We start from the raw sequence: 15,846 nt of genomic DNA, 5'->3' as shown, positions 1-15,846 counted from the left end.
CTTCCGATGGCATGAACTTAACTCAACTGTCTCAGTTATGCACTTCTCCTTGTGATGCAGATGCTCTGGACATAGGCATAGGTTCTTGGGAGCAGACTGCTGCTGGACCCCAGGAATGGATGATAAGAGCTTTTAAAATATTACTGCCTGCTTCTTCCCTTAAGAAACTGTATATAATGGAAGAGCAGAAACCAGGAGAGGCCCTGGAAGCTTACCTAATTTGAAAGAAAATGCTGGCAGCTCTCTCTGATTCTTTACCCCAGACAGAAGAGAATGGGATTATCACCCTCCATTATCAGGGACCTGAATTGGTACACAGCACCTATGCAGGGTTAAATTCTCAGACAAAAATGACCATGGGGGCAGTGGATTTAGGAAACCTAACCTGGACTGAACTAGTGGCAAAAATCAAACAGGCAGGAGATTTGCTGCAAGAGACTGGTGTTTTAAAAAGACAAGCAGGCAAAAAGATTACATCAGAGCCTGTGCAGGCTATCACCTTTGCAAATAATGGTCCTCACTCTGCCAGTTCTCCTCCCAACTCTAGCCCTGCCACCAGACCCCTGCCTTGTCTCCTGAGTGGAGGCTCCCAAGGGAGTCTCCTGATCAATAGGGGTGCTCAGTTCTCCACGGGTCTGCCCAGCTGATCACAAGATTTCAATGTGACATATGAGAGAGACCCACTGTAAGGGCTACAGTGGGGAACCCAGCGATGTTAGCCCAATTGCTAGTGGACACCAGAGCATCGGTGAATATTCTAAGTCCCCGGTGGATTTCTGGAGGGAGACCCACCACTAAACAGGTCCAGTTCAGCGGGTATGGGGGAGAAATCCAGGAAGCTCCAGACTTGCAGGATGTTCCCTTAAAAATTGACAGGTTACAGGGACAAGTAGAATGCTGTGTTCATGAGGAAAATAAGAAGGGAATGCTAGGAGTTCCTTTCCTCTGAGCATTTCAGTTAACTTGGGATCCAGCTAATGGGATGTTAGGGAAGTTAGAAGGGGGGCCTGCAGAAATCTCTGCTGTGTATCATTGTGCTGCTGTAATGACACCCACTGCCACCCTAACCTCCATTAGTGATCCATGGGTACAGGAATTTCCCAGTGGGCTAAAAGTAAGGCAGAGTGTGGAAAAATAAATGCTGAGGTTTTGATTGAAGTAAAAGATCCCCCTCAAACTAAATATAAATACCCAGCTGCAGCAGAGTAAGGCATTAAAAATACTATAGACTGTTTCTTGGAAGGAGTGCTTTTGCCTATGCAGAGTATTTGCAATTCACCAGTATGGCCAGTCCTTAAGGCAGACGGGGCCACTCACAGAATAACAATAAATTTCTGTGCATTAAATTTGGTCATCCCTGCAGCAGCCCCTGTAGTAGCTAAATACAATGAGATCTTAGCAGCAGTAGCAGCTGGATCCAAGTGGTTCTTTGTGATAGATCTGGCTCATGCTTTCATGGCTATACCTCTCCATCCTTCATGTTGGTATAAGTTTGCTTTTACCTATAGGGGACAACAATATGCCTTCAGCCAAACTCCCCAAGGTTTCCATTCTTCCCCTAGTATTTGTCATACCCATGTCACTAAAATGTGGAGGCATTCACACCCTAAACACCACTCACACATCATTTCATACGTGGATAACATTTTGATACACACCCCCCACTTCAGAAATAAATAGGGAAATCACTAGGGAGGTGTGGACTATAGTGCAGGAAACTGGGTTTAAAGTAAATAGAGAAAAGGCTCCGTTAGTGCAGCAACAAGTGAAATACCTGAGTGTATTTTTGGGAGGAGGGCAGGACTCCAGATCAGCAAAGGGTAGAAACAAAAGGCAAGCTGCCTGTGCCCACAGATACACATTCCTTGCAAGCTCTCTTGGGAACTTTTAATTTCTCCAGAGAGTTCACTGAAATGTTCTGTGACAAAGCCAAGCCTCTGTACCACTTATTAAAGAAAAACAGGATTTGGGAACGGGGATCAGACCAACAGACTGCCCTGGCCACCTTGAAACAAGATGTGGCTAGTGCTCCTGCCATGGCTAATCAGATCCTGCCCTGCCCAATTGTGATTCAATTGGCATCCTCAGAGACAAGCATCAGAGCCACTGTCAATCAGAGGCAATGCAACAAGCTCAGAGTCACTGCATATGACTCCAAGTTCCTGGATCAAACAGACCAAGGCTTTACCCCCTATGAAAAGGAGCATCTTGCCTTGGTCTGGAGCCTCACACATTGGAAATTTAACATTAAAATGCCCCAGCCTCCCAGCACTTTAAAAAAGCCCTGCACTCACTGGCAGTAGCAGCAGCTGTGGGGGATCTGGGGCCATGTGGCACAGCCCCTCCCCACCGCCAACCCGGGCCACACTAGCATGATGGGGCAGTGGTGGCACAGGTGCCAGATGGCCAGGGCTGATCCCAGCTGCCCCCCACTGCCACTCCTGTCAGCCCCTGATCCCTGCCTGTCCCTCCACTGCCCAGGGGGGCTCTGCCAGGAGGCTCTGGAGCCCCCACAACCCTTGCTTCTGTGGTGAGTAGAGGGTTTGTTTTTTTTTTTTAAAGTGCAGGAGGCTAGGGAGGCAGCTATGGGGGCTGGGTATTCAAGTAGGGGATGAGGATGGACAGGCATCCATTGGGGAGTCTGCAGGAGCTAGCAGGGGATGGGGCCAGGCAGGGCAGTGATCCGGTGGGCTCAGGGAGTGGGAGGGGGGTGGGGCCAGCAGGGCTCCTGCCATAATTCCATCCCCCCTCCTCCAGCCTCCTCACCATTCCCTACTTATCAGCATGGAGTCCAGGTCCAGCTCCCTGCATGGCCAGGCTGAGTGCTTCAGCACTAGTGCAAGGGCCAGCCATAGAGACACTCTGGCTGGCTACCACAGCATCTCTGTGGAGGACCCAAAGCTCCAGTTGCCTCAAGGCATGGTTCTGGACTGTGCCCCGCTTTTTTTTGCCCAGGGTATTTTTTGACCCCTTGATCCAGGGGTCTAATTTTGCCCCTGCACAGACCTTTTTTTTTTTGTTCCCGTGAGTGCCTCTTCAGCACCAGCAGCCGATCAACTGGGGGTTGGGGGTGGAAATCTCCCAGGCACCAATTGCTGATCGGGGGGGGATGGGGGGACAGCGCTTCTCAAGGTGGGTACCGGCCAGCGCTCAGCACTCCCCGGCTAACAAGGGCCAATTCCAGGGGGGGCACATGCCCCCCCCCCACTCTCCATGCCCCCTCTTACATGTCATCTATGTGCTTATTGGTGTTCTAATTAGAACACTTAGAAGTGGACTCAATTCTTCTGCAGCATTATATGTATTAAGCTGCCACACATTTTTAAATGGCTATAAGCCGCTTTATCTAAACCTTGTTGAATGACATTTAGATAAAGTGTTCTGTAGTCACTTTTAAATGCACGGGGGCTTAATACACATGATGGTGAGGCATTTTAGAGTGACTCTCCAGGAACTGCTCTAATTAAAATGAGCCTCCCACCCCTCTCCTCCAACTCCAAACACATTTATAGGCAGCCCAGGAGGCTGACCAGACCTGCCAACTTCAAAAACCCCAGAATTAGAGACTAATAATATAATTAATGTCAAGCTGCAAGAGTTCATTTGTTCAAGTCTTCTTGAACAAATCTGTTTCCCCCTTTAAACAAGGTTACGGATTTGCTTGGTTAAGGCAACTATATTGTGAAAGTATACCTGGATTTTTTCAAGACACTTGATTTAGTACCACATGATACTTTGATTAAAAACTAACAGAACACATATTAGATAGATTAAAAACCATATCATCACAAAATATAGTTAATAGGTAGAATTTTATGAGCAGGGTATTTTGACCAAGGTCCCTCAGGGATCAGTTTTTGGTCCAACACCACTACTTGGTATTTTTATCAACAAGTTAGACAATGATCTAGAACAGGGGAGGCCAACCTATGGCACACATGCTACAAGTGGCACAGGCACGGCTGGTATGAGTTGCACACGAGTCCTGGGCACTCAGTAAAAGGAGGTAGCTTTCGATCCATGCTCACCATATAAAATTATAGCTCTTGGCATCAAGATTTCCTTTTGCTCTGCAGTGGTCTACCCCAACTCTGTACAGCCAGAACCTCAAGTCCCTCTGTGCCTCCGTTCCAGCATCCCAGGTACAAACCCTATTAGGTACACCCCTGTGGGGGAGGGAGCAGGAGGAATCAGAGATGTATTCGGGGAGAGGGCAGGCTTAATTTGGGGCCTACCTGCCAAAATTATTGGCCACTTGTGATCTAAAATCTTTGCTGCTAGGATTCACAGGTGGCACAAAGGTTGGTGGAGTAGCATGTAAAGAAAAGGATTTGTTGTTGTTTGCTATTCAAATCATGTGCTTATGTGGTCACAATAGCACTGTATTGCTGTATTACAGCATAACATGCTGTAATACAGCCAGAGATATGGTAACAAATTAGGGAACGAGAATGCAGATTACACCACAGGATGGGAAAGCAGCAACTCAGAGATTTGGGGTGCGTACAGTTGTTACATGGAGAAATTTGGGAAGTTAGAGTGAACTAAAAATGGCCGACCAATCTAACTCAGTGATTAGATATGTGTTAGGAGCCCAATCAAAGGCAAGTCAAGGGAGGGAGAGGCATGGGTGGAATTGAGGGGGCTAGCAGGATTGCAAGGGATTAGTGGAATCAGAGGGCTAGCAGGGTCCAGGGAGGGGTTGGTAGAGTCTGCAGGGGCTTGTGGGGAGGGGATTGGTGGGATCAAAGAGACTCTCTGATTCTGCCACCTCTTTCCCCCAACAGACCCCAACCCTCCAGCCTCTCCCCCTGATCCCACCAACTGCTCCCAGTGCTTGTTTTATTGTCATTCACTAGTGTCGGGAGCCCAAGAGAAGTATTTTGAGGTGGGGTGTGTGGCGGGCCAGTAGGGGGAGCTCCTGCATTGAGCCTCCCACCTCACTACGCCTGTCCACCTTCTGGACTCCACGTGTCTCTCCAGGGGCGCCTAAGCCCTGGCAGACCCCCTTTCAAGCCCCACCGCAGAGTCCGGGGGTAATGTGTGCTGCCACCACCCCGAGAAGGGACTGTCTGGGACCTGTGTCCTTGGGGAAATACAGGCCTAATAGTCCAATGGGTACTCGACACAATACAAGAACTTGGGGCACTTCCCCAAGTCGGGGGCCAAAAAGGATAGTTTCCCTTAGTCTGCAGACCCCAATGTCCTCCTAGGCATAATTAAACCCACCCCTCAATAAGTCTCCTACACCAGTCACAAAGGAGAACTTTATTGGTTACAGAGGGTAGGGTTAGAATAGGGTACAGGGTAGAGCAATATCAGAGAAATCCCATAGAAATCCAAACTTCTGTGGCTGCGGTAGCCTTTGATCTTGCATCTGAGTTACTGCAAGCTATATATCTAGTTGGATTTCAGTTAGCTTACTCACAAGTATCATCCAGAGGCAGCTGGAGAATCCTTCTGGAGGCAGGCAGTTCCTTGATCATGAGTTTTGAGAGACAGAGCAAGTTTCAGATGGTCCAGCTCTTCTTTGTTCCTGAATATCCCTCATGGCTGCTGGCACCCTCCTCCTGGGCAGTTCTTAAATTATATAGCCCCTGTGACCTCATTTACCTGGTCCAATGGAGGCCAGCACCTGTTGGCTGTCAGCCAACCAATTTGAAATACATCACTAGTTGCCGGGCAGACTCTAGCCCACCAGGAAGGAAGCCCCTCACCCAGGTATGTGATGCCAGTCACGTAGGCAGAGGGAGCAGGTTTCCTCCCTCCCTCAGGAATGTATCAAGCTCAGGTTACCCAAAGAGATAGGGTAAAGGTATGTATCCTCTGCTGGGCCCATCCTAATCACAACTGTTACATAGCAGAGTTTTGAGGGGAGAAACAAAGGTGGCTTTCTGCCACAGGATGTATGGATCGATGTGGGGCTAGCAGCTCTGCAGGAGGGGTTGGCAGGATTGGGGGGCTAGCAGATCTAGATTGGCTGGGGGTTGGTGGGGCCCAGGGGTGTTGGCAGAATTGGTGGGCTCTCCCCCAACTAAGAGCTATTTTTAGCCTCAACCCATCCCCAAATGAACCCCTCTGCAAACCAACCCCCATCTGCCGATCCAACCACACTTCTCCCACCCCACCCTACCCCAACTTGCTTGAATTACGCTCCCAGCACCAGCAAAAACCAAGCAAATGCCAGTAAAACTGGCATTGGGGAAGGTTTGATGGGCTTGGGGGGGTGCTTGGTGGGCTTGGGGTGGGCTAGCTGGCTAGCTAGTCTGTGGTGGGGGCTTCATCTGTAGGTGGAGGGAAGGCTCAGGGAGGGTAAAAATAGCCTGTGGCAGGAGGTGGAGTGGGATAGGAAAAGTATATTCTCAGGGCTGGGGCATGATTAGGTGTTCTCAGCCTCAGGACTGTATTCTGAAGACATTCAGTTACACCAGTCTGACCCAGAGGTGGGCAATTATTTGGAGTGCAGGGCCACTTAAGAGTTTTTGTGAACTATTTTTGTGCTGGGGCGGGGGGAGGGCTGGGGTTTACTGACATGGCCCAGAGAGTGGGATGCTGACAGGGAGGGTGGAGGATTTAGTCTTATCTGGCCCTGGAGCCCTCTGCCCCCCCATCTACTTCTGGGGGTGCCAGACAAAGAGGGTAGGCAGGCTCTCCACAGAGACTAGCCTGGGACCCCTGCAGGCAGGGCATGCTTGGGTGGGCAGATGAGATAGGGCCAGGGCTGGGGCCCAGGGCAGACCTATGTTTCGGTCCCTGCATCCCTGCCCATGGAACTGAAATCCCACCATGCTGCCCCAGTTCTGCTGGATACTCAGGGACAGCAGGACTAGTTGCATGTGCCACAGCCTAGGTTGCCCCCTGCACCTGGGCTGGGTGGGGTTGAGGAACACACCGCAGGACAGATAAAATCCCTTGGATTTGGCCTGCGGGCCATATTTTGCACACCCCTGGTTTAACCATGCCTGATTTAACTTAGTGAACCTCTCAAGGTGAACTAAAGTTAGATCAGACTGGCCATTTTTAACTGATCTAACCTTCAGGGAATGTCTGTAGAGTTCAGCACTTACATTGACCTAACTAGGGATCTAGGTTTAAGGTCCACATATGGACAAACTAAGTTTGATTGTGCAGCTATTTTTAACTTGATCTAACCTCCCCAGCATCTGTATGCACCCATACATAGAATCATAGGGCTGGAAGGGACCCTGAGGAATCATTGGGTCCAGCCCCATGCATGAGCAGGAAAAACATCTGGGGTCAGGTGTCCCCAGCCAGGTGACTGTCCAGTCTTCTCTTGAAGACCTCTAAGGTAGGTGATTACACTACCTCTTGGGGGAGTTTGTTCCATAGTCTAGACACCCTAGTTGTGAAGAAGTTTTTCCTAATGTTCAGCCTGAAACTATGTTCCAAGAGTTTGTGGCGATTGTTTCTAGTTTTCCCCCAGAGCACCCTGGTGAACAGTCGTTTACCAAGCCCCTGATGTATGCCTCTGACATAGTGGTGAGCCACAACCAGGTCCCCTCTCAGCTTTCTTTTCTTTAGACTGAATAGTCCAAGATCCCTGAGCCTCTCCTCGTATGGCTTGCCATGCAAGTCTCTGATCATATGGGTGGCCCTTCCCTGAACCCTCTCAAGCTTTAGCACATCCTTGTTGAAGTGCGACACCCAGAACTGAATACTCCAGCTGTGGCCACACCAATGTTGAGTAAAGCAGGATAATCATGTCTTTGGTTTTACTGAAGATGCATCAATTGATGCATGCCAGAGTTTTATTGGCCCTAGCAGTTACTGCATTGCATTGCCAGCTCATATTCATGTTGGGGTCTATCATTACCCCCAAAATCCCTTTCATTTGTAGTGCTGATCAAGTTACTGTTGCCCAGCCTGTAGGTATGCTGGGGGTTCCTTGCTTCCCAAATGCAGCACTTTGCATTTCTCTATGTTGAACCTCATCTGGTTCCGTTCTGCCCAACATACCAGCCTGTCTAGGTCTGCTTGTATCTGCATCCTAGCTGTGGGTGTGTCCGCATAATCCCATATTTTGGTGTTGTCCGCGAACTTGGCCAATGGGCTTTTCACCCCCTCGTCATACTTGTAAGATCTCAGTGATAATCACCTCAAGATAAACTTTCAGTGCAATGCTGTGGTAAACCCTGCCCTCCCCCCCAAATAAAAAACCCAACCCCTAACCCTATCTTTGGAAATACAAGGGGAGATTTTCAAATTGAAGGAAGGAAGTAGTCTTCCCTCTGTACACAGCATTGGTAAGACTGTTCCTAGGATAATGCGTCAGTTCTGGTGTCCATATTCCAAGAAATATGCAAATGTTGGAGAGAAATGAAAGAAGGGTCAAAAAAATGATTGAAGGGTCGGGAGACCAAGTATACAATGAGTGTTTACAATAGGTTTAAGAAAAGCAATGTTTTGCATATCAAAGAGAAAGTTGAACAACATCTTGAACACTGTGGATGGGTACATACACACAGAAAAGATGTCCACCAGTGCGTGGCTTTTCATTCTTGGTGGCAAAGATGTAACATGATTCAAAGGGTTGGGAGGGACATGAGGGTAGGTAATTCAACCTTGGAATAAAACGCAGTTTGTTAGCAGTAAAGGTAATTAAACAATGGAACAGCTTATCTGGAAGGCAATGGATGCACCATTGCTTGGATTTTTTGCAACAAAATTAGCTACTTTTCTAAAAGCCATGTTTTAGTGCAGCTTTTGGGAGAAATTCTACAGTTTTGCGTGCAAAGGTTGGGCTGAACAGCCATGGTTCCCTCTGGTCTTGAAGATGGCTGTGAATAACCCTACTCATTCCCTCCTTTCATGATGAGAACAGGAAGGTCTGTATTGCCCTTAACATGCTCATGACATTTGCTGTTCTGCATTAAAACAATGACTCTAATTTAATCATATGCTCCACAGCCTTAGCCTGTTGCCTGCAGGGGTCAGGAAGGATCTTTTTCCCCCCTGATGCATAATTGACCAGATGTGCTTGCAAGAGGGGTTGCCGTTCTCTGAAGCATCAGAATTAGTTACAGTTGGAGACAGAGACTACAGGTGGAGGCAGAGTGGCACAGCATGCTAGAAAACTTCTACACTAAACATACCTTTACTATATAGACATGGCCTAGATAGTGGTTTTCAACACTTTTTCATTTGCGGACCTCTAAAAATTTTGAATGGAGGTGCGGACCCCTTTGGAAATTTCAAATGGAGGTGTGGATTCCTTTGAATTGTAAGTGTGGGTATTCACATACTTTTGATTGATCATGGTCATCTTTCACAGACCCCTTAGACATAGTCTGCAGACCCCCAGGTATCCACAGACCACAGGTTAAAAACCAGTAGCCCAGATAATGCAATGGTTCTGACCTGAAATACAATGAAAAGTCTCTGCAAAGGAACGTATGTCTTTAGAACAGGAACTGGCTGGTTTGGATCCCACTGCCTTGTACTCATCTCTGTTACAAGGCTGGTAAAAGGATGTTTGTTTTAGTGTCATGGACAAATTTAAAGAGCTGGAGGCACTTGGCTGTTTAGCCCATACTTACAGCCATTACCCTGATGTATATTTTTTCTTACATTTAACCTGCCTATGTCTACCTGAACATTCAGAAGTTCCATTAACAAGTGTTGCCATCTAAAGTATTCTAAATTAGAACGTTAAACTCATAATCTATGAGAAATCTGCGTTCCAACAGGAAGGAGGAAAAGGGGAGGTTAAATGGGGAAATAATAGATCCTTTCTACTGCAACTCAAGATCCTTGTTTGTTAAGCAAAAAATTAGATGAAACCAATGTCCTAAGACTCACCGTTGCATTGACCTGGAGTTGGTAGGCCTGAGTGACTTCATAATCCAGCCCTCGTATTACTGTCACAATGCCACGGGCACTGTCAATAGCAAAGAAGTTGGATGGAGGCTGAAAGGAATAAAGCACACTTCCTCCTGCTCCCTGGTCTGGATCTGTGGCATTCACTATGAAAATCGGTGTTCCCACTGGTGTATTCTAGAAATAAAGAAATAAGACAATAAACAAAATTTCTTTCTTGTACCAGACTGTTTTCCCATCAAAACCACAATTATTTTTCCTTTCCATGCCAAAACCAACACCAAAACATCCAATCTTTTTAGTCCTATGTTTTTAGGAAGTTTACATGATGTACAGCTGCTTTTTTATTACAGCTTCGCAGTAGCTATAATAGTTATTACGCAGTTAGAATTACTGACATACAATTGCGGTTAAGAAGACACTTTCATTATAAACCAGGGGTGTCACAGATAGGGTTTGTGGGCTGGATCCAGTCCATGGAACCACGTGATCTGGCCTGTGGGTCTTGGACCAACCCCATGTGGCATGCAGAGCCGGTCTGGGCCACGGGTTGGATCTGGTGCCACAGGCATTGCTCAAGGCAGAAGGGCTCAAGTCCAAGGCACAAGCTGCATGCAGTCCCATGCCAGCCCAGCCCTGTATATTGACTTCTGGGCTGGTCAGGATTGGGACCCAGGTTGCCTGTGATTGCTGGAACGGGTGTGTAGGGCTGTCTGGTGTGGTGCTGCACGCAGTACACACCCTACCCCATACTGCAGTAGTACACACAGCATTAGGTCCAGCCCATATACCATTATACCATGTACTGGCTCTGCTCCAAGGCTTGTGCTGCCTATGGTGCACAGGTTAGACTGCCAGCACTGTGGGCGCTTCCCCCAGCACAGGGGCTGGCATGAGGTATGTTCTGCCCTGCCTGACATCCCTGCATGCTGGCTCTGCCATGATTGGGTGGCAGGGGGCCTGATCCTACACAGCCCCAGAGATGTTGCTCAGGGCTAGTCTGCAGGGTCTACACGCAGTGTGCATCCCAAGCTGGTTTTCTGAGCCATGGGCAGTGCTTGTGGTGCCAGGTCCAGCCTGTGCACCTACTGCAGCACCAGCCCCAGAGTGGGGCTGGCATGCTGTCTGCTAGGGCTGTGCGAAATGGCACTGTTCTGTTTTGCCTTGAGTTTCGAGGTTTCGACGGAACAGTGTTCCGTTTCGAATTTCATTTAAATTAGAAACAGCTGTTCCGTTTTGCTTCATCAAAACAGTGAGGCTGTTTCGACATTTCACTAGATTGGGCAGGGGGCGGGAAGTCACCCCAGCCAGGCTGACTCCCTGCCCAACTCCCGATTTAGCGCCGGGGATGGGAAGTCAGCCCAGATGGGCTGACTTTGTCGCCCTGGCCAGATCTTGCTGCCGGGGATAGGAAATCAGCCCAGCTAGACTGACTTCCCATCCCCAGCGCTATGGTCGAAACTTCTGGACTTTCAAAATGTTTTGACTAGCCTTGTTTTATTTCGAGGCTGTTTTGAAGCCCTTTGTTTCATTTCGATTTTGCTGTTTCAACCTCTAAATGAGTTGAAACAGTGTCAAAACCAAATGACAGGCGAAATTTCGCACAGCCCTACTGCCTGCATCACAAGGCATCACAGGGCAATGCTGCTGGACTAGCACTGGCTGCAGCGGGGGACAGATGTGTTTGCCACCCTTGTTCCTAAACCTCTTTTTCAGGCACTTATAGCTTCCTAGGAAAATTAATATTTTAACTGAAACTTCTTGTTTCCAGCCCAAAGGCATGTTTATTTCAACATTAAATCACTTTCCATTTTTCACCCCAGTGCACTTAAAATAAAAAACAGAAAAACTGCATTAAAGGCAATATTATTATTAGAAATTTACACAAAGTTTAAAGTTCGAGTTTCCACAGAACTGCAACCTGGCCAGATCGTGTATATATTAAAGGCTAAGTTTCATAAATGAACCTGCATGCATATTATATGCAACGGAATGCGCAAGATTGGCAACTGGAAACACAGTTTAGCATTTCCTACTACTAAAGTTAAAAGTAGTGAGCACAAATCCATTTTGGGTGGAGCAGATGCATTGCTATATATAGAAACAGGCATTTAAGATGTGCTTCTTCAAAAGCAGAAAAGATTCCCATATGTGCATTAATAAAGATGCTACATATAAGCAAGGAAGCCAGTTAGACCATAACATCTAACTCCAATTAGACCATAACCCAGGCATATTTATATTAAATTCATAGCACTGTTAAGAACTGAATAATCACAGGATTGATGCACATCTAACACTTGCAAGGGACATAACAAAGGTCATAAATCAGGCATATTAATGCCTGATTATGGGCAATTTGGATAATATAGATCATTCCTATGCTTTTCATTCCAAGGTGCAATGGTCTCAAGTTGCAGCAAGGGAAGTTTAGGTTAGATATTAGGAAAAAACTCTCTCACTAGGAGGGTAGTTAAACACTGGAACAGGTTATTCAGAGAGGTGGTGGAATCTCCATCTTCGGAGGTTTCTAAGACCCACTAGACAAAGCCTTGGATGGGATAAGTTACTTGGGGCTGGTTGTGCTTTGAGCAAGGGGGTTGAGGCTAGATGACCTCCTGAGGTCCCTTCCAACCCTAATTTTCTACAGTTCTATAATTTTCAAAAGCCTCCTTATTTTAACATCACCCCATTTGTATGAAATTGTTTTTCTTCCATACAAACATACTGCTGCCCAGATTGCAAACGGCTTCAGTTTGGGGTATAGGGAGATTTTAAAGGCTTGGGGGTTAATTCAAAGTTAATTACTAGCTCAGCTCAGCTCAGCGGTAGATTTGCCCAAAGCTGAGTGACAAACATCCATTTTCAGGTTCTAGTCATAAAACTTATACTCCAGCTGGGTTCCCAAAGTGTATAAGCCTCATTGTATAGGGTCAAATTTACAGTAAGCCTACGCAAGTCATGTTTTTGACTGATAACTCAAGAAATTCTGTGACGACACATACTGGCAATTCTGATTTGACCTAAAACAATCACATTTTTACAACTCCAAAGAGGGAACTCAGGCATTTCAGTTCACATCCACCAACACTCTGGTGGCAAATGAACTACCTTAATACAAACCAGAGTTTCACATAGACCTGGTCAAAGGAGACCGGTGATTTAGAATGTAGCCCTATAACTACATTTGTGATTGTGGATCCTTGCACCATGAGCATTAAGCACTATTAGTAAAAATATTAACACAGAAACATTCCTTTCAACTTGTGGGTGGTTTTTTTCCTCCCTTTGCATAAAATATAATGCTACATTACAGGAAATGTTCTGACACATAAGCTTGTCTCAGGCTCAGCACAGGCTCAGAGTTTTTGTGCTCCAGTCTCACTTCTTTGAGGTGTGAGGGGTTGCAGCTCCTGGGCGTGGGTGGGTGGGTGTTTATATACGTCATGGTTGTGGGGGGGAGGTGCTTATATATATATCATGGGTGCGATTACAACTCCCTCCTTTCCTCCCACCCCAGTGAAGATCACGGTCTGTTTTCTTAGCATCATACAAAATTTCATGCCTGGCTACCTGTGGAAAGTACTGTGTGTCTGGAATATGTCCCACATGCCCCAGTATCCAGCAGTCAGGGTTCAAAGCTCTCCAGATGCCATTCTGCAAACAGCTTAGTAAGGCACTGCCATGCCAAGTCCTCAGCACTGGCAGATCTAAGCCACAGCTTTCCCTAAACTAGAATAGAGGCTGAAGACAGTAAGAAGGAAAGATTGAAGGGTGCAGAAGTTGGGGGAGAGATTTTAAGCAGCCTACTCTTGCTCACTCGCATGAAAAGGGCCTCTATACCAACCCATTCATACAAAGACCTTGATGATAGCACCAGCTCTGATGGTACTAAATTAGTGCCTCAGATTTCTATTTCAGAAACTGGTTCCCCTAAGTGAGTGCAGCTGGGAGACAGCAATGTGAGCTTTCTGCTATCAGTGCCTACCACCACCTGTGATTCTATCAGCTCAGTAGTGTCACACCTGCATCAGCTGTGACTCTAGAATTAAAGATTTCTTCACAAAGGCATTCTTCTAAGTGCTAACATGATTCTGATATTGTGAGCTTCTACCTAGAAGCACTCTCCCAGCTATTCCACAGCCTTTCCTTCCCCTTAACAGCATCCTATATAAGCCAGCTACCCTTCTGATGCACCATGTTACAATTAGAGAGCCTTAGAGGCTCCTTCTTAATTCCTTGTGCCAAGCTGCACTGTATCTGTGTTAAGACTCAGACCATTACAAATTAACAATTAATGGCAGGGAGGAGGGAGAAGAAAAGTTTAAATTCAGGTCTTCTCTGATAAGGTCTGGGGTGTATTGTCCCTTGGAATAATAATATTCATAAGGATAGAGCTGGCTGCAATGAATACATTTCCTCTTCTTTTTAAATGCCCCCAGCCACTCCTTTTAACATGCAAATCTGCTTTGGTCACCAGTGATTACCAGGCTGCACAGCTGGCTGTGGAAGAAGGGAGTTTGATTTCACTACTATTGTATTTCACATAATAGCCAAAAGTACACTTTGAAGAAAATTTATTATCTAGCCCCCCAGGCAGCACAGTTACTCCAAAGGAGTAGCCACACCAGGGACTTGTGATCATGGGTGCAATGTGTTTGGGTCCTGTCAGCCTATGCACTCAGACACATAAAGAGCTTGGAATCAAGGCACCTAGGAAGCCTGAATTTTGGTTGGAGATAAAGGCCAGTTAATCTCCTACCTCAGGGATTTACTGGCCAGTTTGCCCTCCTGTACTTGGCCTGTATTGAAAGATATATATAAACAGGGCTTCAGACTTTGTGATTTCTTTTTGGTTTAGCCACGGGGAAGTCAGTCAGCTTCATTTGTGCTAGAGCTCTAAAAGACCCATCTTTTCTTCATCTCCTGGGGGTGGATGAGTCCATTCTCAGCAAAGGAGCTGTGAGAAGTAATCAATTTAATCAGCACTGGTGGCTCTGCTGACACAGGACTAAACATGTTCCCTGGTTTCAATCATGGAGGAGCACCATGGCAGGGATTTTGGACTGGGTTGGGTCTTTTACAGTCAAATCTGAAGATGAAAAAAAATCAATAATAATTTTCTATATACACTTCCAAATTAAACAACATAGACTACAGAATTTCTTGGGGCAAATTTTGAAAAATCTTTTCAGAAGGTTCTGTGCATCACAGAACCATGCCCTGAGCAACATGGAGATACTTTTGGGGAGAAAAGTGGGAGTCATGGAATGACCACTGGCTCCACTCTTGTATTAGGCCCCACAGCCCAAAACAAGATAGAGCATGAGCCACTACAATCCCGTGTAGCTCGAGTAGTGGAAAAACTGGGAAGTAGATCCACTAGAGCTCCATGGCAAAACTTCCATTACCTTATGATTTCTTGAGAAGCCCTGAATGAAGCCTCCATACTCAGGCTCGTATACAGGTCAAGAATTTAGACCTATACTAATAAGTAGGGCTGTGCGAAATTTCGCCCAGTGTTTCATTTTGAAGCTGTTTCGATGCTTTTTGAGATCAAAACAGCAAAATCGAAATGAAACAAAAGCCTTTGAAATAGCTTCGAAACGAAACAAGGGAACTCGAAATGGTTTGAAAGTTTTGAAACATTTCGAGTTTCAAAGCCAGGCTTACTGGCTTCAGCACCAGTCCCAGCTGACAGCAACAGCCTCCTGTCATCCAGCAAGTAGATTGAGGGCTCGCCCACATCCCTGGGAAGGGTTGCGGGGGCTGTGCCAGTCCTCCCAGGCGTGTGGGCCCCCGATCAGCCTGCCAGATGACAGACCAGCTCTGGGCGCAGCCCACACCCAGTGCTGGGAAGATCGGTGTTGCCACTGACTCCAGGCAGCAGCACCCGATTCCTGTCACCTGGCAGACAGTTTGGGGGCATGCACCACTGGGAGGACTCCGACACAGCCCCCGCAGCCCTCCTGGGGGTGCCGGTGGCCCCCGATCTGCCTGCCGGCTGAC

General features: G+C 47.0%; 1 protein-coding gene across 1 annotated transcript in view; it reads right to left on the bottom strand.

The window, feature by feature from the left end:
* CDH23 (cadherin related 23) overlaps positions 1-15,846 on the bottom strand; it is a 569,738-nt gene that overhangs the window by 329,575 nt on the left and 224,317 nt on the right. The window contains exon 7 of the mRNA XM_025203550.1: positions 9,820-10,014. Coding sequence (XP_025059335.1) covers positions 9,820-10,014 — 195 coding nt within the window. The remainder of the gene's footprint in view (positions 1-9,819; positions 10,015-15,846) is intronic.

This window comes from Alligator sinensis, unplaced genomic scaffold, assembly GCF_000455745.1.
Source record: "Alligator sinensis unplaced genomic scaffold, ASM45574v1 scaffold546_1, whole genome shotgun sequence".
In the NCBI taxonomy this organism is placed as follows: domain Eukaryota; kingdom Metazoa; phylum Chordata; order Crocodylia; family Alligatoridae; genus Alligator; species Alligator sinensis.
Note: the sequence above shows the minus strand (reverse complement) of the source record. Positions and strands in the feature narration are given on the sequence as shown.